The 25,744-nt window shown below is 50.4% G+C and overlaps 1 protein-coding gene across 1 annotated transcript in view; it reads right to left on the bottom strand.

Annotated features, from left to right (window-relative positions):
* Positions 1–25,744, bottom strand: part of MYO5C (myosin VC) — an 87,793-nt gene that overhangs the window by 57,614 nt on the left and 4,435 nt on the right. The window contains exons 2-8 of the mRNA XM_037143050.2: positions 18,183–18,293; positions 14,811–14,976; positions 14,102–14,246; positions 11,067–11,223; positions 9,312–9,455; positions 5,589–5,670; positions 4,495–4,602 (exon numbers count right to left, since the gene is read on the bottom strand). Of these exons, the coding sequence (XP_036998945.2) occupies positions 4,495–4,602; positions 5,589–5,670; positions 9,312–9,455; positions 11,067–11,223; positions 14,102–14,246; positions 14,811–14,976; positions 18,183–18,293 (913 nt within the window). The remainder of the gene's footprint in view (positions 1–4,494; positions 4,603–5,588; positions 5,671–9,311; positions 9,456–11,066; positions 11,224–14,101; positions 14,247–14,810; positions 14,977–18,182; positions 18,294–25,744) is intronic.

Genomic DNA, 25,744 nt, shown 5'->3' with positions numbered 1-25,744 from the left:
CTGTCCCAGGGGGCTGGCATGTCTGGACCAAGGCAATGGGCTCTCATGAACTTGGGCCTCTGTTTGGGTTCGACCAGTGAGGGCTGAGGCAGGAGGTCAGAGGGCAGGAGGAGAGAGGGGCTGGTCACCCCGGCTCTTTTCCTGCATCACTGCCTCAGGCTGACTCCGATGCTGACTCTCTCCTGATCTGGCACTGACTTTCCCAGCCTCCTTCTGGGCCCCGGGAATGCCCTGTGCTGACCGGGAAAGAGCGGCTGGCAGCTCCGCTCTGGTGCCCAGGTCCCCACTGCCCCTCGTAGTGGGGACCCCTGGCCCCATCCACATTGTTATGGTCGCTCCCTTCATAAACGAACCCTCTTCCTTTTATCCCCATGCTTCCCGCTGGAACCCCGACTGATGTGGGCAGACACACATCATGACTGCATAACAGATTTGGTCATCATGAGGAGATTAATACGTTTCCTGGAGCAAAAAACCAGACCAGCTACTAGGAAGGACTTGGTGTCTGACTCCCAGAAATCTCAGCGGAGAGCCTGCCAGTTATGAGCAGCACTTTGCTGGGCCAGGAGCCCAGCGCAGGAGCGGGGTGGCTGGGGGTGAGTGCCAGGCGGTGGTAATGACCCTGCGGTGAGTCACGGAGCCTGGGGTGCACTCGGGCAGGTGCGGCAGGCTCGCCGGGGTTGGGGGGCGGGTTCCATGTTCCTTGGGCTGCACCAGACAGCAGCTGGAATACAGACCTACGACGGCCCCCACTCCCTCCAAGCAGGAAGCAGCAGGCCCTAAACGCTGAGTAAGAGCTGCCGCGGCCCCTACGGCCCCCACTGCTGCTATATGAGGGCGCCTGTCATATTTCAACAGCAACTAGGTCATGTTCTTAAATAATGTCAAAACCTAGGGAGTCTTCTCTACTTCAAAGATTAAACAAAATCAAAGTGGCAAAACCAAAAACATACAGACAACTCCCACTGCCCCTTGTAGTGGGGGGTCTGAGACCCAGCTCAAACTGGGTCTCAGCATTTGCTGCCTTTCTGTTTGGAGCTAACGCGTCCCTTGGAAGGACAGATCCCCTGCCGGAAATGAACTTCCAGGCTGCCACGGTGATGAATGACAGGTTAGTGACCAGGAAAAGCAACTACAAATGTGAAGTTAGGGGTCTCGGTTCTGCCACTCCTCATGGATCCACAGCTAAGTCACGTCATGACCCCATGCCTTCCAGAGCCCACATACGAGAAACAACTCCAAAGCCATGATGGGAAAGAAAGAATGTAAGGCCTCAGGTCAGTGGTTACCGTTAGTGAGAAAAAGTCATGCAAAAACACTGCCGGCCCGAGTTAGATTTCAACGAGAAACACAATGGTCAGGTCCCTGGAGCCCGAGTCCTGGCTACCTCTGACCGTTCCCGGGTGTTCTTTCTCTCAGAGATCTGATGGGCCAGGCAGGGATCAGAGGACGGATTCAGTGAGCTCAGCAGAGAACAAGGGAAAGGGGCTTTGGGTCACGATGCATCGCCTTCTGTGTCCTCAGGGATAACTGTGGTTGGCCCAGGAACCTCAGGGGCAGAGTGGGAAGGGAATGTGAGGGGACTCCTGCCTGCCAGGCACTGTCCCAGCTGTGTCACCTCTGTGTCACAGCTGAGACACCCCACTGTCTCCCTGTGTCACCTCTCTAATGCTGACAACCACATGAATAGGTCCTAGTACCGCTCCCCTTGCACAGAGGGGCACCAAGGCATGGAAGGGCTAGGAAACGTGCCCAGGGTCCTGCTGGGTATGTCGTATCTGAGCAGGGACTGCTACAGTATGTGAAGAGACCTGTGGAGCCTGTGAAGCCGTCCCACTTCCCCCAGTGTGTCTGGCGTGGAGTGTCCTGGTGGCCCCAGGGGGCTACCAGGGGCTCAGAGGACCGTGTACTGGGCATTGCTGCGAAGCGGGTTTGTGTGCTGAGAATAGATGCCCTGCTGTTGGCCCTGCCTGATTCTCTGTGCTCTTTCCATAGCAAAACACAGGAATGGAGGAACCGACCAACAGGGACAGATTCAGCAATCCCATTTTAAAAGAGGGTGATGCGCTCAAGGGTGCTGCAAGCCTGTATGAGACTCGAGTTAGGCATTCCACCCTGGAGGGGTCTCCGTCTAAGCCAGTCAGCACCCAGGCACTGCTCAGAGAACACAGCCAATGGGACCAGCAGATGAAGGAGGAATTCCCCTCGCTGGGAGGCACAGTGTTGGATGGAACTTTCGGGAATGATGTTCTGGGTCTGTGCCATGCCACACCTGCGGTTATGAGCAGTTGAACCGTGCCTGGTGCAACACAAGGTACAGGTTTTTTATTCTATTTTGACTTAATTCAAGTGCCTGTGGCTGGTGCCTACTGTGTTGGACGGCACAGGTTTGGAGACCAGGAAATCGACTCACAGCACGACGTCATCGCTGTGGGGCTCACGGGGTGATGGCAATCTCAAGGTCACAGTGAGCCTCCCTGGTGCCTCACAGGAATCCACTCCACAACAGCACATGGGCCTTCAGAGGCGAATCAAACTGCTCCTGTGCCCGGCATTGGGCCATGGTGCTCGGACATTCTGGGTGAACCTAGATGGCATCACGGACGCCACACGTCTTTTCCCGTATTGCAAGGAAACCCTGAAGAACACATCACCTATTCTCGCTGCACCCCTAGGGCAGGGGGCAGCACGTTTTCTTGCGAGGCTTTGCAGGCGGTGTAGGTGATGTCATGGTCAGGCAACGGTGCCCCCATAGTGTGAGAACAGCCACAGGCCACACTTACACCAGCGAGTGTGTCCCTGTCACAATAAAATTTTTATTTTCAAAAACAGGCTTCAGTCTGTTGACCTTTGGTCTAGAACATTTTTAGTAATTCATGCAGCGTGGTAGTGTTTTCATTAAAAGTGTACTGATCTCTGGTATGGCACGGCACAGTTTACAAACCACTTTAGACACAATTTCTTCTTCCTCACAGCATCCCTGACGGCTACTGAGTGGCCGCGCCACGCATGGCCCAGGACACCCATCCCGGCATTCACGCCCTGCATGGTTCCCTCCCATGAGTCCTGAGTCTGAGCTGCCGGTTTGGCTTGCTTTTGGTTGTCAGCACATGGCAGCAGTGAGGCTGCCTTATTTCTGAGGCTGTTCTGCTCACACGGGGAGGCTGCAGAGTCTACTTGAGCACGTTAGAACTGGCTCTCGGAGGAGGCGGCCATACACGTGCAGTCCATGACCGTGAGACCAGCTCGCAGTGAGGGAATCCACGTGGAGAGACAGGGAGACGCCCTCCCGGCCCACATGAAAGAGGGGGCATTCAGAGGACCCGGCCCCTGGCCCCATCTTGTGAGAGTCCCCACTTGGGAAGTGCCTAGCTGAGCCCAGTCCACCCAGAATCACAAGAGATAATAATAAATGCTAAGACTGGAAGGTCACACGTTCGATTCCTGGTCAGGGCACATGCCTAGGATGTGGGTTAGGTCCCTGGTTGGGCCATGTACGAAAGGGTTGCTCTCTCAGTCAGAGTTTCTCTTCCTCTCTTTCTCCCTCCCTTTGTGTCTCTGTAAAAGCAATGAAAAATGTCCTTGGGTGAGGAAAAAAAAGAGAGAAGAGATGTTTTAACAGACTCACAGACACAGAGAACAGGCTGCCAGAGGGGAGAACTGGGGGACTGAGTGAAGAGGTGAAGAGACTGAGAAGCACAGACTGGTAGTTACAGAACAGTCACGGGGAGGTGAAGTTCAGCACAGGGCACGCAGTCAACACTGTAGTAATACCTGCGCACAGTGCCAGGTGGGCACTGGAATACCAGGGGGAACATTGTGTAAAGCATGTGATTGTCTAACCACTGTGCTGTACACCTGAAACTAATTCGAAATAATACTGAATGTAAAAATTTAAAATAAATTAAAAAATGGATGTCTTAAGACCCTGAGTCCAATTCCAGTTCCCTGCATACTCGCCATGTAACCTTGAGTCAATCACTTTCCGCCTCTGTGCCTCAGTTTCCCTGTTGTGAAATGCAGGAAGTACTAGCGTCTACCTCCTTGGGAGGTTGTAAGGCCGAAACGAGTTAATAAGGGTAATAAGCTGCTTAGGGTGACACCTAACGAAGCTCCCATCATTGCGCACTACTGTATCGTCATCGGGGCACCCACGAAGGCTGTATGGGGTCACATCACACTTCGGAACTGAGTGCGACCTTGGCTTTCACAAGGCTTCCCTCTAGTCAGCCCAGAAGAGCTTGGGAGTGTCTGCAGGGCTTCCAGCCCAGGCTGTCCCAGCAACCCAGTGAGGCTGAGGGCTGGATCTTTTTAGGAAATGGCACAGACTTAATCACTTGGCCCCTACCTATGTTCTGTTTGGCTCATTCTAAAATTAGGATTTATTAGGATTCTTCAGAATACATGCACGCTTTGTAGCCTTGCCTTTTTTAAAATAAAAAAATGTGTTTAAAAAGGAAATGGCCATGCCGTGGGTGGGGCGTCCGCACTCACCCAACAGTGAGAAGGTCTTCTGGGTCTCCACCATGTCGGCTCGGTCGTTGACACCCTCGATGGCGGTGCTGCCTCCTGTGCTCGTGTAATTAAATTCTTCCGCGCTCCCTGAAATCAAAAGTCAGGCTGCTGTGTCTGTAACACAAACACTCGGACGTCCATGTTTGTCCAAAGGGAAGTTCTTAACAAGCTGTACTGAGCACTCGACACACACCGTCCCGTTGATTCCTCCGATTCCACGTTACAGGCTCGGAAGCTGAGGCCCAGGAGAGGGAGGTGACTTCCACAAGGTCCCGCTCCCGCCCTGATGGCAGGACGAGGATTTAAACGCAGGCCTGACCCCAGATCTCGCAGTTTTCGGTCCAACACCTAACCATTTTGTCATACAGCTTTCTGTGTCAAATTTCTTACAAATGTCTGTGCCATAGACATTTGTTAGTGGGGTGTATTAAGTGTACGATGAACTACGCACATTTCAGATGTACGCTTTGGTGAGCTTTGATGTATGTACACCCTCATAAAGCCATCAGCACAAACAAGGTAATGACCTCATGGACATCTAATATTTGAATAGTAGTGCACCTTTCAGAAAGCTCTTTCATGTCCACTGTTCACATTCTGTTTAGCACATAAAGCAAAGATATTATCTCCACGTGACTTCATTATGACTACATATGATAGTGACCTTGAGTCATCAAGGAAGCTTAAATTATGATCGAGGTGCTCTGCCTCAGAAAGAAAATACGGCGTACATATTAGAAAAATGACCATCCATGCAAGGACCTCAGATGAAAAAGTCGGAGGACTCAGGGCAGTGAGTGCTGGTTGTGAGCAGGCCGCGCCCAAGAGGTTCCAGCTGCATGGCCGCAGTCACCCGTGACCTTTGCCAAGAGCCCTGGGATTGAAGGGCTCCCCCCACTGGACCCAGCCCACCCACCAACCCTCATCTAGCTCCTAAGAGGCACCAGTTCTACCCCCAAACCCAAGGATCTTACATCTTAGGGTAGGGTATATTTCTTAAGTGATGTTACTGAATGAAGAAGAAATTTAAAGCCCTAAGTAAAAGACTCTTCTACATACCATCCACCACGTACCCAATTTAAGATGTTTAAATTCCGACTGTTGCGCTGATGCACAAAGCTGATAGAAAATGTGGTAATTTCGTTCGTTTTCTGACTGTGAAAGAAACACAAGCCCCAAAATTACACCAACCCTTTGTGAGTGAAATTGTGAAGTTTCTACCAGATGGTTATGATGGCTGATCTGGACTGACATCTGGGCCCTCGGGGCCACTGCTGTGGTCAGTCCCGCTGTGACCCGCCCGCTGCCCTCTGCCAGCTCTCACAGGCAGGCCCTTCCTCCCCAGGGGCGGCCAGTGGCCCACGGTGGTCTGCAGAGAACGACCCCAGAGAAAATGCCGTTAAATGAGAACATTCTATGAAATAGAAATCGTGAAGTTTGCACTCACTGAACTTTTTAAGAAACCTGGCACAAGACAAGGCTTCCTGATGCGCCCCTCCTGGGGGTCCCTCCATGTCACTGAAAGCAGAGCCTTTCTCTTCAATTCCCCTCACTGGTTCTAATCCCAACCTCTCTGTAGAAAAGCCAGTCTAACAGTTTTGCCTGTTTCAAACAGTCTTCGTGTTCTAGAAAAATAAATCTGATTTTTAAACCCTAATGATTTTTAAGGGCCCAAATTAAAAGTCATAATCTTTTCTCTAGAACATACAACTCCACTGATACTGCATCTACCCATCACTTTTTGTCAGTGTGGGGTTTCCTCCAAAAATTAAAAATAGAGCTACTGTATAACCCAGCAATCCCTCTTCCTGAGCGTCTACCCCCAAAATTTGAAAATACTTTATTAGTAGAGCTATATGCAAGCATATTGTAAGATGGTGTCAAGCAGGTACTGGAAATTTGGGGGGATCATTTTGTAAAGTGTATGATGCTGTATACCTGAAATGAATACACAGTAATATTGCATGTAAATTGTAATTGAAGAAAAGACACATACCCTCGTGGTCATTATAGCATCATTTACAATAGCTAAGACATAGACACAGCCTAGGTGTCCTCAGTGGAAGACTGGATAAAGAATACGTAGTGCACAGGAACTCCGGCCATGAAGGAGGCACAGGCAGACACGCTTTGCCTCCTCGGACAATAAGAAGGATAACAACCAATCTAAAAACAAAAAGACAACCAGAACTTCTAGAAAATTGAATTGTATGGAAGCCCAATGACCATGGAGTTGAAGAAACATTCATCTGGACAGACAGGAAGGGCAGAGATGGGCAGCCGGGGTGCAGAGGATGCGAGGCGGTGGTGAGTGGGTGGTCCCACATTCACATGCGTCAGATAAGAAGTGGGAGGGACAACTGGGGACCGAGCAATCCCAGCCCCAGGCCAGACTGCACAGCCTAGGGTTCAAGTGCCAGGAAAATAAAGCCTCATAGGCTCTGCCTGTAAAAACCAGGGGGCTTGGGGTGGCAGAAGAAACTGCCAGTCTCTCAGGAAAGTCTGTTTAAAGGACCCACAAGGTCCTAGAACACACACAAGCCCATCCACTTGGGGAATGAGCACCGGGGCACAGCTAAACAGGTGCCAGTCACATATGGGAAGTGAGGGAAATGACTGAAAGTGTCTGGAGCAAATAGCATTGTTCCCTCCCTGACCCCTCCCCCCAAACAGTGCCACAAAGCTGCACAGTGGGCTGCCTTGCCCTGCCCTGGCTCGGCTGGTGTGGCTTCAGTGGATTTTGTGCCAGCCAGTGAATCAAAGGGTCGCTGGTTTGATTCCCAGTAGGGGCACGTACCTGGGTTGTGGGCCAGGTGCCCAGTGGTGGGAGCACGAGAGGCAACCTCACATTGATGTTTCTCTCCCTTTCTCCTTCCCTTACCCTCTCTCTCTCTCTAAAAAAAATAATAAATAAAAATAACAGGTGCACCAACATGGGAAGTCAGAGCAGCTCTACCTAATACACAGACACAAAGGGAGGCTGCCAAATAGAGGAGAAACATGGCCCAAATGAAAGAAATGATCAAAACTCCAGAAAAAAGAGCGAGACAACAAGGAGACAGCCAACCTACCACCTGCAGAGTTCAACACACTGGTAATCGGGATGCTCAGAGAAATGATTGAGTACGGCCACAAAATAAAGAAAGAAATGAAGGCTGTGCAACATGAAATAAAGAAACATGTACAGGGAACCAACAGTGAAGGGGAGGAAGCCGGGATTAAAATCAGTGATTTGGAACAAAAGGCAGAAATAAACAGTCAACAAGAACAGAAAGAAACAAGAATTTGAAAAAAGGAGGAGAGGCTTGGGCACCTCTGGAACAACTTTAAGTGTACCAACAATCGAATCATAGGGGTGCCAGAAGGAGAAGAACAATAGCAAGAAATTGAAAACTTATTTGAAAAAATAATGAAAGAAAACTTCCCCAATTTGGTAAAAGAAATAGACATGCATGTCCGGGAAGCACAGAGTCCTAAACAAGTTGGACCCAAGGAAGCACACACCAAGGCACATCATAATTACATTACTCAAGATCAAAGATAAGGAAAGACTCTTAAAAGCAGCAAGAGAAAAGCAGAGAGTTGCCTACAAAGGAGTTCTCATAAGACTGTCAACTCATTTTAAAAAAGAAACCTATCAGGCAAGAAGGGGCTGGAAAGAAGTACACAAAGTGCTGAAAAGGAAGGACCTGATCCAAGATTGCTCTACCCAGCAAAGCTATTGTTTAGAACAGAAGGGCAGAGAAAGTGCTTCCCAGATAAGGTCAAGTTAAAGGAGCTCATCATCACCAGCCCCTTATTATATGAAATGTTAAAGGGACATATCTGAGAAAAAGAGGATCAAAACTATGAACAGTAAAATGACAACAAACTCACAACTATCAACAACTGAACCTAAAAAATAAAAATAAAAACAAAGCAAACACCTAGAACAGGAACAGAATCACAGAAATGGACATCACATGGAGGGTTATCAGCAGAGATGGGGCAGGGGAAGATTGGGGGGAAAAATACAGGGAATAAGTAGCATAATTGGTAGGTATGAAATAGACAGGGGTAGGTTAGTAACAGTATAGGAAATGGAGAAGCCAAAAAACTTATGTGTACGACCCATGGACATGAACTAAGGGGGAGGAGTACTGCCAGAGGGAATGGGTGTACCAGATGGAGGGGGGCAAAAGGGAAAAATATGGGACAACTGTAATGGCATAATCAGTACAATACACTTTAGAAACAGAATATATAGTACATGTACACAATGGGATACTACTCCGCTATAAAAAAGGATGAAATGTTGCCATTTGCAACAGCATGAATGGATCCTCAGAGTATAGTGAGTAAAATAAGTCTGATGGAAAAGGATAAGAACAACGTGATTTCAATCATACACGGGATATAGAACAAAAAGCAACGAAGAAACATCCAAGTAAACAGAAACACAGACGCACACATATGGATGACAGAGAGGTAGAAAGCGGGTCGGGGGAGGATGCAGATGGCACATACGTGGTGACAGGAGGCTAGACTTCAGGTAATGAGCATGCAATATAGTACACAGATGCCATGTTATAACACTGTACACCTGAAAGTTGTAGAATGGGATTAACCAATGTTACCCAAATAATTTAAAATAACTTTCAATTGATTTTTTTAAGAAACAGAAAAATAAACCAAACTGCAAATGAAAGATAGAAATCTATTCAAGTCACGGAACCATGTAGGTGTCTAACGAGTGTATGGATGGGAACGACACTTAAAAAGTTGGGAGACAGGAGACTTCGTATTTCCGCCCTTGCCTGAAAGACAACTCTGGACTTCTCCAGCAGGTAAGTCCTCATGTTGGCTCCGATAATCTGGTGTCTCTCATCAAAGCTGATCTCTGTGTATTTCCCGAACCGGCTGCTGTTGTCGTTGCGCGTGGTCTTGGCGTTCCCGACGGCCTGCAAACACAGGGCTCTCTCAACACAGCCCCATGAAAAAGGTCTGTGCGTCAGCGCCACTGGGGCCGCTTAGTGGAATCCAGTCCTGTGTGTTGGGGGGTGGTCTGACCTGCAGAGGGAGGTTTGGGGTACGGGAAAGTGGCCCTGGGCTTACAGGGAGCACAGCGCCCCCGCTGGCTGCCATTCAAGGCTCTCCTCAGTCTTGCGGGGAGACGACACCAGGCAGAACCAAAAAGAGCACAGGTTCTGATGTTTTAGGGCCCTGGGTCCTTGTTTACTATCTGGGTGATGCTAGAAACGCTATTTCATCTCACTCTGTAATATGGGAAAAATGAGCCTCTTACAGAATCAGGAGGAAAATAACATAAAGTGCCTCAACTCATCCATGCCCCATATTGTAAATGCTCAATTACAAGTCCACATCCTGCAGTCAACACTTATTTCTATCCTTAGCCCTCCCTATTCAAAATTTCCATTCACCCAAACAACTGCCTTCTGCCATCGCCCTTACACTCTGAGTGTGACTTTAGCTTTGTTACTTCTATTCTTGAATTCCATCCGTCCTGCCCATGTCCCCTCCTGGCACCCTTCGTCTTGAAGTGCCCTTTATGCACATGTACTGTGCATCCTGCCACCACCCTTTACTATGACATATATTTAGGGGGCCCCCGCCTGCCTGCAGGCAGGCACAGGTGAACCAAGCGGACAGTCCTGTCTTCAGGGAGCTCATAGGCTGACGGGCAAGGCCAACCCTGACCAAATATCCACACAAAATTACCCATCGGGCATTTAACTGAGCGCTGCTTCTTGACTCTTCTATTACTATCCTGGACTGTGATTTATATTTCTATTTAACTTTAAAATATGCTTATGTTACAAGAGTCTTAAAACTGGGGGGGGGGGGGGGCTGGGCCTTATTCTTTCCCATTATGTCCCATAGTATCTGGTACAGTGACTTAAACAAAATGGTCTGATAAACAGTCGTTGAGGAGAAAACAGAGAAAGGTCTAGAAAGCTAATGTTCTTGATTACTTGCTGTATTTCCAAATAAATCCACATCAGGTCCCTTCTTCTGAGAGGGCTGTGTGCTTGCCCCTGGGCGCTGTCATGGCTGGCCCCACCCACACCTCTGACCACCCAGGTTGAATGGATGAATCTGTTGGAGGGGAGGAGGAATAGCCTCAACATGTGGTATTTGCCAATTTTTAAGGTGTGGATACTCCCAGCATGTCTGATTTCAAACTACCATAGGTTTAATAGTTGCACACAATAAAGTTCCGGAATATTTAAGCATCGGCTCAGGAATGCGGGTGCCCGCTGGCTGCAGAGCTCCCTTGGCCTCAGTGCGCCGGTGTCTGTGGTTGAGGAACTCTCCTCTGGGACACCGGGCGCTCCTGAGACCTGATGGCAGCGCTCCTAGCCCACCAGGCAGAGGAGGAGAACCTCAGAGGCAGCAATCTCTGCCCCGCCTCCTTCAGGTCCGACCCTCACTTGCATCTTGAAAGGGTGGGAGCTGTGGTTCGTCAAGACAACACAGACACAAACCAGCACTCCTCTCCATCAGCCCACGCCCCACCTCCAAGCCCACCCCCACCCCACCCCGGGACACACCTCAGTGATGGGGTTAGACGCCAGAACCTTTTCCTCCACGTGGGCGTTGCTGCCCGACTTGCTGACGGTGGCGAAGTACCTCATGGCATAGCGAGCAGACACCGTCTTTCCAGCACCTGACTCCCCGCTGACAATTATTGACTGATTTTTATTGTTTCTGAAGCCAACAAATGAAAGAATTTTTAAAATGTTCATTTCTTCCTATTAAAGAGGCAACAGCTACTCGTTAAGAGAAATGCAGACAAGCAGAGAGGGAAACGTTGTTTCATTACTCTAACATCCCCGGGAATTTCCTCCTTGTCTTTTTCCCACGTGAGCACACTGAACACACAGTCTTTGTTTCCTGCTCCGTCTCCAGGTTGAGGGTCCCCGAGGCCTATCCCAGGTTCAGTGGTCCACTAGGACTCACAGGACTTAGCATTCAGTCGCAGTCATGGAGGGATAAGACTTCTTACACCACAAGGATACAAAGTAACTCGGCAGAGGGAAAGGGCACATGGGGTCATGTCCAGAGGAAGCTGGGCGTAAACGGCCAGGAGTGCTCTCCCGGTGGAGTCACAAGGGACACACTTAAATCTTCCCGCAGTGAACTACGACATCACGTGGGAAACGTCTTCCTGGGAAGCTCACTAGAGACCCGGTGCTCAGAGTTTTCACCAGGGCTGCCCACGTAGCCACCCCTCACAGGCACCAAAGTTCCAGACGCCCAGGGGAAGGCAGATGCTCGGGGCATGAACCACACTGTTTACACAAGCAGTTTAGGCTTCGGGACATTGAGCCACTCTTATCAATTAGGAAATGGTGAGAACCTTCCTGAAATCCAGGTCCCCAGAGGCCAGCCACTGGGCGTTGTTGCGAACAGAATTCTAGTGAAAGCAGTCTCAAGCCGATGTTAGCTCCTCTCTGCACATTCCCACTTACGTATATGGAATGAAAGCATTTAAAAGACATTATTTGGCGAGCAATTATTCAAAACTATTAGGCTTGGGAGCCTAAGTGTTCTGCAAGCCAAAATGCTCTGTTACATAATTTAGAGATCTTAAAAAATGCATCAAACTTCCTGTCACAAGATTACGATGGTAGACCCTTATTATAAAGTCGTTTTATGGATCTAGCATGGCTGATGTGTCAGGGGCTCCATGAACACTTCACAGGGAGTGAAATGAGCCTCAGTTAAGCCTCACAAAGACCCTATACCACTTATGTCCATTTTACAGATGAGTACAACAGTGACCTCGAGAGGTAAAGTGACAGCCAGGGATCAGAACACACAGCCTCCCCTGTGAGGGCTGGACAGGACGTGAGAGACGGAGCTCTGAGTTCAAAAGAGGAAGCTAAGACTCTGAGGTGAACATCGCCCCCAGTGTCCCTCAGCCAGGTAGAACGGGGCTGGGGTTATTAATGCTGGGCTCTCTGGACCCCAGTCGAGCCTCAGCAAGTCCCACATGAGCCCATGTTATATTCGTGCTACTACTCCAGTTAGACAGACAGACTTCTGGGGGAAACTGGCTTTTCAAGCTCGAACCTGGCTCAGCCCTGCAGCTCCAAGCAGCCTACACTGCGGATGCCCAGGAGCAGCCCTGGCCCTCGAGCTCTGAGCCTCTAGCTCTGAGAAGCAGCAGGGTAAATCCTAGACTCAAGGGTGTTTCAGGGCTGGAAGGAAACTGGTTGCGGCAGAAACCAAGGCATTTGGTTATTAACTGGTAAATCTCTATCCAACATGCATTCTCCCCTTTCTTCCTAGGGACTGTGCCCCAATTTTTAGTGGGCACAGTGCTGCCCATATGAAAAAAGTACATATCCCAGCCTGCCTTGGGGCTAGGCATGGCCATGTGAGTAGGTTTTGGCCAATGAGTTGTGATCACAAGTGAAGCTTCTGGAAAGTCTCCTGAACTGGGAGGGGCACAATCTTCCCCTGGGTCACCTAGCTTACAGAGGAAAGAGCTAAGTATCAGCTTGGCCCTGAGGATGAGAGATCCACCCCAGGTGCAGGGCAGCTGCCAGGCACGGGTCCCGATGGTTTGGTAGAGGTGCCGTGCTAGCCCTGGCCTGCCCAGCAGACTCCTCTGCAGCAGGGAAACACACACCTCCACCTTGTTTAAGCCACCATTATTTTTTCCTGATTACAAGCAACGGTGCTTGGAATGGGAGCTCACTGAGCACCTGGCTCACAGATGAGGACTCCAAGCTGAGGGAGATCAGGCGCTGTGGTGAGTCATGAGCAGGCCCAGGTCTCTCTGTGAACTGAGGGTGATGAGGGTAGCTCGGCTGACCTCCCTGGGGTGTTGGAGGGCCACAGACTACTGGCCGTGAACGTTCTCTTGCAAACTGTAAAAGGATCTACAAAAATAAGGTGGTGTTTTTATTCTTCACACATCACAGATGAGGTCACTGAGGCCAAAAGAGGATGGTTATGGGAAAAAGAAATTACACGTGGTATCAAAAGATCTGAGTGCAAATCCCAGCCTTTTCCCGGCCGGGTGACCTGGGCAGGCGACTCTCGATTCCGTTCACCGCCCGGGCTTCTTCATCCCTGGCTACCGAGAGCCCCCAGAGTGATGTGCAGGGATGTGTGCACGGTGACTGGTGCACAGGAGGCTTTTGATAAATGCTGGCTAGCAAAACAAGAATTCCACGGGGCCATACAAAAAACAAGTGGCAAACTTAGGATAAAGCCCCAATTTGACAGCTGAAACCTGTGCTTATCTGCAATTAGAGTCTGCTGCCCGGGATGGGTAAGGGAGTTTAAACATCTCACAGTGGACAATGAATCAATACTCCTCCACCCTGGATTAGCAGGACCAACTTTTAACTGCCCAGAAGGAACAAAACCCAGGGAACTCAGTTTAAATGGGCAAATTACACATTTAGAGTTATTTGCTACTTGGTACAGGCAGTCTGCTGTACCACGTGCCCTCTCTGGCGTGACGGTCACATTTAAAGAAACCAAGCCAGATGTTCCCCCCACGGTGAGGACCTAGCCAACGCAGGAGCATTAGGAGAGCAAGAGGAAGCCCCGCCTGGCAGGAGGCTACCTGGCCATCTGCTTGTATGCCTCTTCCGCCACGGCGAAGATGTGCGGGTCCATGTCGCCCATGTTCTGCCCGCTGTAGGCGTGGATGATGGCATCTCCGTATATCGGCAACTGCTTGTAAGGGTTCATGGCCACCAAAATGATGCCTGAGAAAAGGTGTTAGATGCAGAAATGGGGTCCTTACTGTCAGCCATGTCTCCAGGTGCTTTTTGACAAAGCCCAGCTCTGCCACTTGCTAAACCTTCTGTGTGGCTTCGGGCAGGTCACTTGGTGCCCTGACTCAGTTCTCCGACGCCACCTGCGTGTCTGGGCTACTCTGAGAGGGTTTGATGAGATAACAGCTGAGAATGCCATAATGCTGAGGCAGTCCTCAACACAAATACAATGACAATATCGTTGCCCCAGATTTGTCAAATCCAACAAGAAACTCAAACCCAAGCTTGCTCCACGTGTATTTTTCTTGGTAGTTCAATCTTACCTCTCATTGAAGACTCTCCCCACTTAGACACTCTCCTTATAACTAACTCGCTAAGATCCAGCATCTGCACCTTTTAAATACATGCTTGAGCAAATGTTTAAGCGTGCTTACACGTTTTGACAAAAGTCAACATTTCTAGGATAAATGTAACATGAAATATATCATCAGGATGTCCCAGACAGCAAGCGCCCAGTCTCAGCACCTTCCCCGCTCCCCAAGACACTCTCCTCACCACTGTAGGTGTAAATGAGTTTGGACTCTGCAAAGCGCACTCGGAGGTTGTGGAGCACGGCGGGCTCGTGCAGGTAGCTGAGGGCCGTGAGGTCATTCTCGCCCACGAGGATGTCCGGGTTGCGGAGCGGAGGCAGACGCTCGGGGTCGATGGAGTAGGCCAGCTCCTGCAAAGGTAACATGAAAGATGTTTGGTGTTTCTGCTGGCGCACGGTCTCTCCTATCTCCCTCCCTCAGAGTGATCCCAGACACTCTGAGAACCAAACTTGCGTAGAGCAATGAGAAAATTGTCTTCACCACTGGCTTCTCGAAAGCGGGAGCCAGGGGACTCGGGTGTTAGCTGTGTGCCCCAGGACGAGTCACTCGCCCTCGCTGGGCCTCTCTTCTCTCATCTGTGAAGACACTGCATGAGGTCGGGTGCCCCATGGGTGTGTGGTTTCAATGTCAGGGGCCATGGAAGTTTGGGTTTGAAAACATAATTCTGCTGCTAGAAAAATGACAGGGCCCCCTTGGATCGCTCGCAGCTCTGAGGCTGCCAAACTTGTGTTGGAAGCTGACGTGCTTCATGATGAGAAGCGTCTGAAGGGGCCTGTGGGGGTGCTGGTCTCTCTGGAAGAGGCCACCCGTGTGCCGGGGGCTCGTGGCTCCCCTCAGGGCTGCTTCTGCCCATCGTCCTCAGCCTGGGCCCCATAACGCCCAGGCTGGCCTCTCTTCTGCGGGACTTGACCTAGTGTTGGGGCAGTAGCTGCCTGAGCAGAGTGAAGGCCAGGCGAGTGTGCCTTGCGGCGTCCACACCACAGACAACTCGGTCTTCCTAGTGTCGGAGCACCAGCGGCCTTCTGTTCCACTTCCCTCCACTTTCACGTCGCAGCCTGGGGAAGTGACTTGAACAAGGTCACCCGGCAAAGCCTGTTTCACTCCCACCTTTCCAGGCTGCCTTCCTTTCGATACTGGGCCAGCTCAAGGTGGCTCAGCTGCCCCTTAGCAAGTGCCCACTGTGCAGACCCTATGCCAGACCCTCGGCACTGGCTGTAGCATTTAATCCTCAAAACTGCCCTCCAAGGGGAGCACAGCTACCCTAATGGACAGTTAAGGAGACAGGTTCAGAAAGGCTAAACTCCTTGTCCAAGGCCCCAGAGCGCATCTGGGTCTGGCCGACTCTGGAGCCCGCACTGCGCTGCCTCCCATCAACGCTGATGGGCTTGGTTTGCGGGGAGCTCGGTCTGTCTGGTGCAAGGAGAGCAGGTCTGGCCAACCAGGAACGTCCATGGATGTGGCCCCTCACAGCGGCTGCCTGTTCCATTGTCAATGCGATTAGATTTGTGGACCTGCCCCAGGCAGAATATTCCTCATCTACACACTGTTGAGTTTTTCTGTGACCTGTTTTAAATTAACAGCCTCTTCCCAGGTTTTAAAAAAGTACGTAGATTCATAGTCCATTAAATATTGTGAATGAAGTCCTCTGTTAGATAAAATAAATAAAAATCAACAGTTAATTAATCAACAGCCTCCTTTTCAGTTCAACCCAAGTGTGTGTGTGTGTGTGTGTGTGTGTGTGTGCGCGCGCGCGCAACAGAGGGAAAGAGAAAGACAAACAGGACAGACAGTCTGGGGGCAGGGAGAGAACATGAAGAACCTCAGACTGGCAGCGGGAGGCAGAGCTGCCATTTTCCAGCACAAAGCAGGCTTTGTCCTTCACGGTATAGACAGATGGTCAAGTTCAGAGCAGTCTGGCTGCCGGCCATCTCACCTGCCTCCCCACCTCCTCTAGGCAGCTGGCTCAGGGCCTGGAACGCCGCCACCTGAAGCCCTGCTGATGTCACTGAAGCAGCACACCGCTGCCGCAGCTGCTGTCTGAGATTTTTCTACTGGGGCCACTTGACCCCTGGTCAGAACCTTGCCTGTGCACAGAGGGTGCTCAACAGGCATGCAAGGAGTTTCAGGTGGGAAGGGAGAGGCTGAATAGGGACACAGCGTCCTCTCGTGCTCTCTCTTGCATTTGCACACGTGCACTGGGTCATCTCGTTTGACCTTCAGCAACCTTCCTGTGCTGATATTAACTCCATTTCACATAAGAGGAGACCAAGGGGCTCTTTGTCACAGACTAGCGAGTAGCTGTGGCAGGATTTGAATCCAGATATTCTGATTCTTGAGGATGTGCCCTTAACCTCTGTGTTCGTCTTCCTTCCAGTATCATCACAAGAAACCATTCCCAAATCCGGGATGCTTTTACGGACAGGGTGTCCTGTCTCTACAGAGGCCATCTGCATGCTTTGGAAATTCCAGCATTTTAACATTCCTGTGATATTCCCCAGGCCAACCCTGGCATCCAGTCAGATCAGGAATCCTCGGTCCAGCTCCATATCCAGATAATTGACTCTGAGGAGGAAAGGCCCCCAGAGCTGTGGATCCAGTGGGATGTCATCAGCACCAGGGGAGGGAGAGGATGACATGATGGATAATGAAAGCAAAGACGAAATCTGCAGAAGCTGTTAATCAAAAGACATAACCAGCCTTTGAGAGGAACTCCTTGGCAACACACTCCACCATGGGAACGACTGCTGATCTTGCCGTTCAACCTTTGGGAAGGTGTGTTTCTGCCCACTGGGCATGTGCCACCACGAGGAATACTTTTACCTAGTTTTGCTTATGAGGCGATCTGCAGTGTATCTGCAATGCATCAGGCCTAGCTGCTTTGTGTTCTAGGCAACAAAATTCCAGCAGTGACAGAGGCCCCTCATAATGTCATGCAAACCCAGGCAGTCCTGTCCTCTTGTCCCATCTCTCATCATTCCCCTAATCGCCCTGCCACGGTCCCTTCTGGAGGTCCCAGTTCTTACATGTTTCTATCTATGCACAGCCTGATGTGCTCTCCCTCTGTTCCCTCTCGTCCCTCCCTCTCCCTGTTTTCCTTCTCTTCCTCCATTTCTCTTCCTCTTCCCATCTTGGTGTTGCTCTCCACCAGTGGTGCCTGGGGCCCACACTACCCTCTGAGTTTCTCATCTTTGCCCAGTCTCTGTGCTGAGACCTGGGGAACCGAAGTAGCCAATCACCTTTCGGCATTCTCCCAAGGAGGCTGAATCCCCAGAAATGCAGCACAAGGCACAGGCCTGTCCACTGCATCTCGTACAGGGAGAGGCCCAGCTGAGGTAGGGCACTTCTTGCCTTCAGCTGGTCAGCGCGTGGTGGGGACAGGAGGTGGGGAGAGAAGGAGGAGTGGTCCAAACACGAGTGCGTCTAGAGCACCAGCTGGCCGTGTCAGGGGCCCCTCATGTGCCCTCCCCTGGCTGTTCCCACGGGGACCATCTGCCCCGCCACACAAACCCCAGTTACCCCTTAAACATCACGGCAGCTGCAGCCAGCGAGGACCCACCGTTCCATCCTCCAGCAGGAGTCGCAGGACTTGGTCGCCAACTCTGTAGTCCTTGGCTATTTCCGCAGATTTCCAAACTTCTTCAGGATCAGGAATCCAAACCCTGTTGTACTGAACGACACAACGCAGCAGGCTTAATTTCAGCACCGTGAACACGAGGCACAGCGCAGCCGGTAATCAGACTCAGGAGGCTCTGTTCTGTCCAGCGGGCCTGCTCCTCCGTGAGGACTTTTACCCAGTTGTGCTTACAAGGCAATCCCTCGTGTACCTGCGACGCAGCAGGCCTAGCCGGTTCATTTTCTAGGCATCCAAGTTCCCGAAGTCTCCTTAATACACTGTGAAACTGGAAAGCCTGGGTGTGGCAAAGAAATCCCTCAGTGCCTTTAGAGAGAAGACTGGAGTCTTCTCTGGCACAGGAGTTGGAGCAGAGAGATCTGGTTCACTGCTGATAGACTGTGGCGCTCTGGGCCAGACACTTCACTTCTTGTGCCTCATTTTTCTCACCCGTAAAATGGGTATAACAATACCTACCTCCCAGATTTGCTGGGAGGTGAAGTTAGACTGTCCCATCTTGTAAAGCACTTGCAAAGTGCTATAGAAGTAATGTTCTAGCAGCATGATCACGGTCTGACCACCAGGTCAGCAGCCCAGGGTTCCCACTGTGGCACATGCAGAAGCCCACATGTTGCTGCTGAGCTCAGTTCTCAGCAAGCAATTGGCACACCTGGCTCAGCACTGACGTGCAAGTCTTCAGGCAGAACCATACTGCCAGGTGCTGAATGTGTCATCTCCGAAATTCTTATATTAAAGCCCTAGTCCCCAGTGTGACGACATTTGGAGATTGGCTCCTTTAGAGTAACTAAGGTTGAATGAAGTCATAGGCCCTGATCTTACAGGAGTAGCGTCTTCATGAGAAGAGACACCAGAGGGCTCGCTCACACACCGGCTTCTGCCGCATGCCCTGAGGAAAGGCCACTCCAGGGAGCAGTGAGGAGGCGGTGGTCCACACCCAAGGGGGGAAGTCCTCACCAGCACCACCCTGCGCACACTCTGATCTGGGACTGCCGCGCCTCCAGAACTGTGAGAAATAAACGCCTGTTGTTTTGGCGCCCAGCCTGTGGGATACTGTTTTGGCAGCCCGAGCAGACAAATACACATGCCTAATAATTCACACATAAGAAAGAGGGTGGTCTCACTCTTTCTTACCAGTGGTAAGAATTTACCAGTGGCACCTGAACGCTGTTCTAGATGAAGACAAGGTGACCGCCAAGTACGTACACTGCAGCAGCCACCATGCGGCCCCACGATCCGTTCCCCTCTGCCCTCAGGCCTGCCGTGTGCAGCACGCACTGGCCACATTTGCTCGTCCGCCCAGACCCCACATCTCAGTCTCCTGCAGCTGTCTGTAAACTCATTCACCTGTCCAGTTGTCCGTTCATTTGTTCACTCATTCAATAAACACTTGCTGACCATCTATGATGTCTAGGTCTGGCACAGGGCTGGGTCACCAAAGAGGGAAGGTGGCCTTCTCACGGTCACCACGCCTTCCTACTAACCCGGCCAATCACCAGCCTGTAGCTGCATTCGCACTTGTTCCTGTTTGCATCTCTCTGCTCGTGCACCAGTAGTGTCTATCAATAGCCCCTCTGGGCAGGACACCCTGACATCCTGGGACGTGACCAGGCTGACAGGAACAGTGCGGGGAAGCACCCACATGAAGACATTAAGCAGGTACCGAGGAAACACCTTAAAGCTAAAGGCTCAATGGCCCAGGACCCCAGATGCGGATGAAGTCTGAGAGGCCAGCAGTGTCTAACCCTCACTTGCCAGAGCAAACTGGCCCCCAAGTTCCCCAGGAACTAAGATGAGCCCCAGTTTTCAAAATAGCACAAAAGTGGAAACAGTCCAGATGTCTATTAATATGAAGATAAGTTTTAAAAAGAGAAAGAAATACTCACGCAGTGGAATACTACTAACCAATAAAAAGTCAGCTACTGATAACAAACAACAACTTGAACGAATCTCTAAAGCACTAAGCTTCATCGAAGAAGCTTTTCATAAATGAGCATTTTCAGTTATCAGTCCCTTCAAATGCAGAGCTAGAACAGGTGCAACAAGTGAGGGGGGGCGGGGAGAGCCAGGGCAGCAGTGCCTCCGGGGTAGGCGGGGCCTGGGAGTGGCCGGGAAGGTGCCCGAAGGAACATTCTGGGGGCGGGGGGACCACATTCTGTGTCTCAGTGGGGTTTGCGTGGCACAGGCACCAAGCACGTTTCGAACCACAGAGAACATGCACTGAAGGTTTGTGCATTTCATTGTCTGGAAATTCCACACAGAGAACTAAATAAATATGGGACTGTAACAACATGCGGACTTCAGTATTTAGATGGACATTAATGGGCATATGCAATTTACTCTAAAATGCTTCAGCATATAAGAGGGTTTAAGGGCTGGACAGAAGCATAGAAAGATGGACAGGCATGTGATACAACAGATGTGGTAAAACGTTCGAGCCAGAATCTGGGGGGTGGGACGCATGCTCACTGTAGAGTTCTTTCAGCTTTCCTGTGCAGTTAAAATGTTCATAACGAGATGTTGGAAGAAATAAAATAAGGATAGAACACAGTTCAGGATTTTAGTACTATACTTGAGCAAAGTTGGTTGAGGAGCATAGCAATAAATATGTTAGTTAATATAATTGCCTTACTTAACCAAAAGAATATATGTATGTGTATGTATATATTTAAAATTGGTTGGCTATCTATCATGACTCCCTAAGTTGTATGGCATTCTTTAATTATTGACAGGTAGTTAAGAGCAGAAGCTCGCTGACATGTGGCATGGGTTGGTGAGATGTGAGAGAGACACAGAGAAAGAGAGAGAGAGAGAGAGAGAGAGAGAATGGAAGAATGACCAACAGGCAATGACAGGTACTCAGATACACACGCCCCTGCAAACAGGTAGACAGAAGCCTAATAAGCAAACACACACACGCACACCTCTCAGACATACACACTCACACTCCATGAATCCTTGTTGCTATGGGCTACCACTTTCTACCTTAAGTCTGCTGTTGAAAATATGTACTGTTAACCTCATAAAGCTGAAATCATCAACACACTATGCCAATTTATCAAGAATTGGCCACTGTAGAAATTTAGAGCTAAAAAGACCCTTGAAAATTGTCTACCCAAAGTCATTTGTCAACGTCCCTTTCACGGCCACAGACAGCTCACTTCCATTGAAGCAGGGGGCAGCTCCCTTGTGAAAGAGGTGAACACAGAGGTGTCAGCCTGGGAGCCTGGCCAGGGGCTGCGCCCAGGACCGCCAAGTCCTTCCACAGAAGCCAGGGGTCTGAGAAGTAGGTAATGTTAAAATCCCTACATCAATCCAAGCCTTTATTGCACTGATCCCAAACTGAAGCCTGCAGAGGTCAATAACTGGCCAGCTACCACACAGAGAGTCTCAAAGGCCAGGACTCCAGGGGAGCCAGGGCCTGGGACTTCTACTTGAACGACTTGTTAATTAAATGCATCTGACCCTGAAAATATTTCTGAATTCTCCAGTGCAGCCTTCTACCTGAGGGTGCATTTGTTTCCTTGGTCTATTTCAGATCAAAGCAGTGTTACATGGTAGGCAGTTATTGGAACGTAAGCAACCAAATGTCTGCTTTGCTTCTGGAGTGAAGCAAACAATGACCTGCTCACCCCCCACCCTGGGTGCCCAGGCCGTCCACGCCCCACACCCCACTGGGCCTCGTGCCTCTACCAGCAGCACCAGTCATTTAGGGCCCCACAGCTGAAGCCCAGCCTGGTAAGTAAACACACAGAAGTTTACCCAGTTCCACGTAAGGCACACCCATTCGGTCTCTCCCTTCTTCCTACATTCCTTTACCCACAAAGCAACACTTCAAACTGGAGGAAGAGCTAACTTTGCAACATTTGGACAAACAAACGCAGTCCCTGCAGCAGTGTGACTAGCTCTCATGTGACCTCCCCAGTGTGGTTCCTTTTCCTGGAGCAGGGGCCCCCTGACTCAGATGGCCCTCCAGGTGGCCGGGTGTCCCACCTTTCCTGGGAACCCTTTCCCATGGTGGGAAATTGTGGTGTGCCGTAGCCACAGGAGGCTCAAGAGTGAGGCAAACTCTTCAGGTGCACCGCCCCACAGGAAGTGATACATGTTCCCAGGAATGTGCCCCATCCGCACACCCTAAGTGCTCAGGTGAGAGCGGCACCTTCCCAGGTTGCCCACCTATCCGAAGGGGTCTGCTGGCGTCAGCCACAGAAACGGCTTAAAGACCTTACACGGAATATGGAGTGACACCACCTTCCTCCCTCGCTGCCTTCTGGCCTGGATGGGACTCTGAACACCCGAGCCGGAGTGGCGATACCCAGCTCTCGCTCTTCCTCCTCTTCTTCCCTTGTTCCTCAGGGTCCTTCTGGGCATCCTCTTTTGTGTCCCTAAGTCCTTCCCAGTTTCGTCTCACAACAGGCTCTATCTGGAGATTTTCATCTCTTCCCACGGTTTCCAAGACTGCCCTGGAGCCCATGCACACGAGTCCTCCAGCCCACATCTCTCTGTGGGTCTAGACATTTCCAACTGCCCTCCAGACGCCAGCCCCTAAATGCCCTGACACTCACAGATCCCAAACTCAAGCAATTATTATGTCTAATCCAAACCTGCCCTGCCTTGTCCTCCTCAAGTCAGAAAGCTGGGCCCGTGCTGGGCTCCCACTCCCTGCCTCCATGCCACCACACATGGTTGTCAGGCGCTGGAGAAAGGTCCCATCTGCCTGCCCCATCCGCCCCTACTGCCCGGCTGCCGTCAGTCAGCTCCCCCCACCCTGCCCCCATGCCTGCTGAAAGCTCCCTCAGCCGGGCTGAGCACCAGGGCCCTGTGGACCGCAGATTCCCTCACCCACACCCAGATCAGAATCCCCATGGGTGGGGCCCAGCAAGACGACAGCTTTAAAAGTGCCCCCGTATGGGCTCTGATGAACAGCCGGGCCTGGGGAGCCTTCATCCTAACCAAATTTCCTGCTCAGGCCTCAACCCTTTGCCAATCCACCCTCTGTCTGCTTCCACCCAAAGCACCAGCAGTTTCTAGAACAGGCTGATCTTGTGCTTGGCTCCGCACTGAGCCACCCTCCTCGAGGTCCCCACTGGTGAGCAAACTGCTCTGTGCAGTTGTATCAGCCGAAGACTCCCCGCCTCCGTGGCACCTTCCCCGACACCCTCCCCTCAGGCAGAGTTGAATGCTTTCTCTGTAGAGCTCTCTCTGTCCTTTCCCCAGCTTTCTGGGTCACTTCCATCTCTCCCACTGACGTTTGAACTTTAAGAGCCTTGCCCGTTTGCCCTGGAACCCAATGCAATGGCTTCCTTATGCCCAGCACTCAATAAACATCTATTGAACAAGAATCTGAACTCGTAGTTTAGTTGCACCACTGATATTTCAGCCTTGTGTCCCCTTTTTAGTCTTCTGAACTGCCCGTATATAACCCAGTGGGTCCGTCTAATGTCCCAGATACCTGAATACGGAGAAGTCTAAGAGTTGCCTAGAGTATCCAAATGGGAAGTCATTAAACTGAATTTTAACCTTGTTTTAGCCAGGAAACTGCTAGTCAAGACACTTACCCTTGATCTTGCACGTCTGAATTTCAGCAAGACTTCTGTAAGAGGTCTTGTGAGTTCCTCATGTACAGGTGAAACTAACAGAGAGTTAGTTGAAGGATAACCCGGGAATCCATGGCTAAAACCAGTCATAACCTGAGCCCCGATCAACGGGCAAGAACAGTTCAGGGAAAGTCTCTAGGGGTGGGCCACAGAGCTCCAGGGCCTCACCCTCTGCTCACCACTTCCTTTTCTCTCTTTTTAACCCTCACCCGTGGATGCGTTTATTGGTTTTAGAGAGGAGGACAAGGACAAGGAGGATGAGAAAGATGAGGAGGAGAAGAGAAACATCAATATAAGAAAGAAACATCAATCACTTGCTTCCTGTACGTGCCCCAGCTGGGGTTGAACATGCATCCTAGGCATGTGCCCTGACCAGGGGTCAGACCTGCAAGCTTTTGGTGCGTGGGACAACGTTCCCACCAACTGAGCCACCCAACCAGGGCCAATCATCACTTTCATCAATATCTTAGATGAAAAAAACAGAATACAAGTCTATCAAATATCAGATGAAATATTAATTAGCTAAAGATGGTCAAGACTGAAAAATGTTTTGACAAACTGCAGAACACTAAACAAGTTGGATAGTTTAATAGTGATAAATGTAAAGTCCAATATATAGGTACTTAATCAAGAGTATTATAATAGCATCAATATTAAAAAACTTATTAAGCATTATGTGTCAGGTATTTTGCTAACAATTTTACAGAGATGATTTAATCCTTACTGGTAAAAGCTAAATCCATTTCACAGGTGTGGAAACCCAGAGAGGTTAGGTAACTTGCACAGTGTCACTGGTTGATAAGGGGCAGAACGAAGACGTCACCCCAGTCCCCACCTGTACCGCAAGGAGCACTCTGCTTAAAACAAGCAGGACACAGCCATGCCAGCTGGCACGGAGGGCCACGCGCAGGAGGTAGCAGCCCCAGGGTCCCATAGTACTCATGGCTAAGCAGACCAGATCTAGAAAACGGTGCCACTGTAGGACAGGTATCAGGGCTGTGAAATCCACCCAGAGGAAGGTGGCCTCAATGGGGAGGGTCTGGGGTGACGCCGCAGGAGGAAAGGTGCGGAACTGTCACTCTCCTCAAGCTCTCGGTCCTGCCCACGTGACACTCTCAGGGGCTGGCAGGCCCTCTGGGCTTCCTTCATTCTAAATACCTCCTTGTTTTCAACTCCTGCCAGAGTGGCGACCATGGCCTCAGGTCCCAGACTCCTTTCTGAGGCTGTCCCATGCTGGGAGCCTGTCTTACGGCTTCAGTTTCCAGTCCTCCACTGGGCCCCTCCCTTCAGCCTGTGACTGTGCCCAGGGGTCCCCTTTCCCCCTCATAGTTCTACTGAAAGAGAGGCAATGTCGAGGACTTTCTAGTGGAAAAATCCAGTGACGCTTCCTCAGCCTTTGTCCTCCTTGACTTTTCTGCAGCTATAGAAATACATCAGTTCTGGTGCATACAGCCTCCTTCCTTGGTTTGGAAGGAAGATCATACAAAAACATACATATTATATGCTTATGATCACACAGCATATATAATTTTTGTGCTCTCATTTTTATGTAACAAACATTTCCCCCATATTGTAACGAACTCTTCATTGAGCAGCATTTTTAATAGCTTCACTCTACTCTATCCTGTGGGTCTTCTATAAGTCACAAAATTCTACCCCTTTTTTGGTTAATGGGTTTGTTTCCATTTGTTATTAGAAGGAATAATATGATGAACAACCAGACGGCAGGGGAGCCAGCTGTGAAGTGGACGGACCTCCCACCAGTCCTCTGCGTGGGGGGAAGGTCAGACCTCTTGCAGAGGAGCAGGAGGACAAAGCACGTGACCCCAGCTGGTGGTACTTGGAGGTGTTAAGAACACAGGCTTTTAGTCCTGGCTCCGTCACTTCTGTGTA

Source organism: Artibeus jamaicensis, unplaced genomic scaffold, assembly GCF_021234435.1.
Source record: "Artibeus jamaicensis isolate MK-2021 breed Jamaican fruit bat unplaced genomic scaffold, CSHL_Jam_final contig_548, whole genome shotgun sequence".
NCBI classification, from domain to species: Eukaryota; Metazoa; Chordata; class Mammalia; order Chiroptera; family Phyllostomidae; genus Artibeus; species Artibeus jamaicensis.
This window is presented reverse-complemented; position numbering and strand designations above follow the sequence as displayed.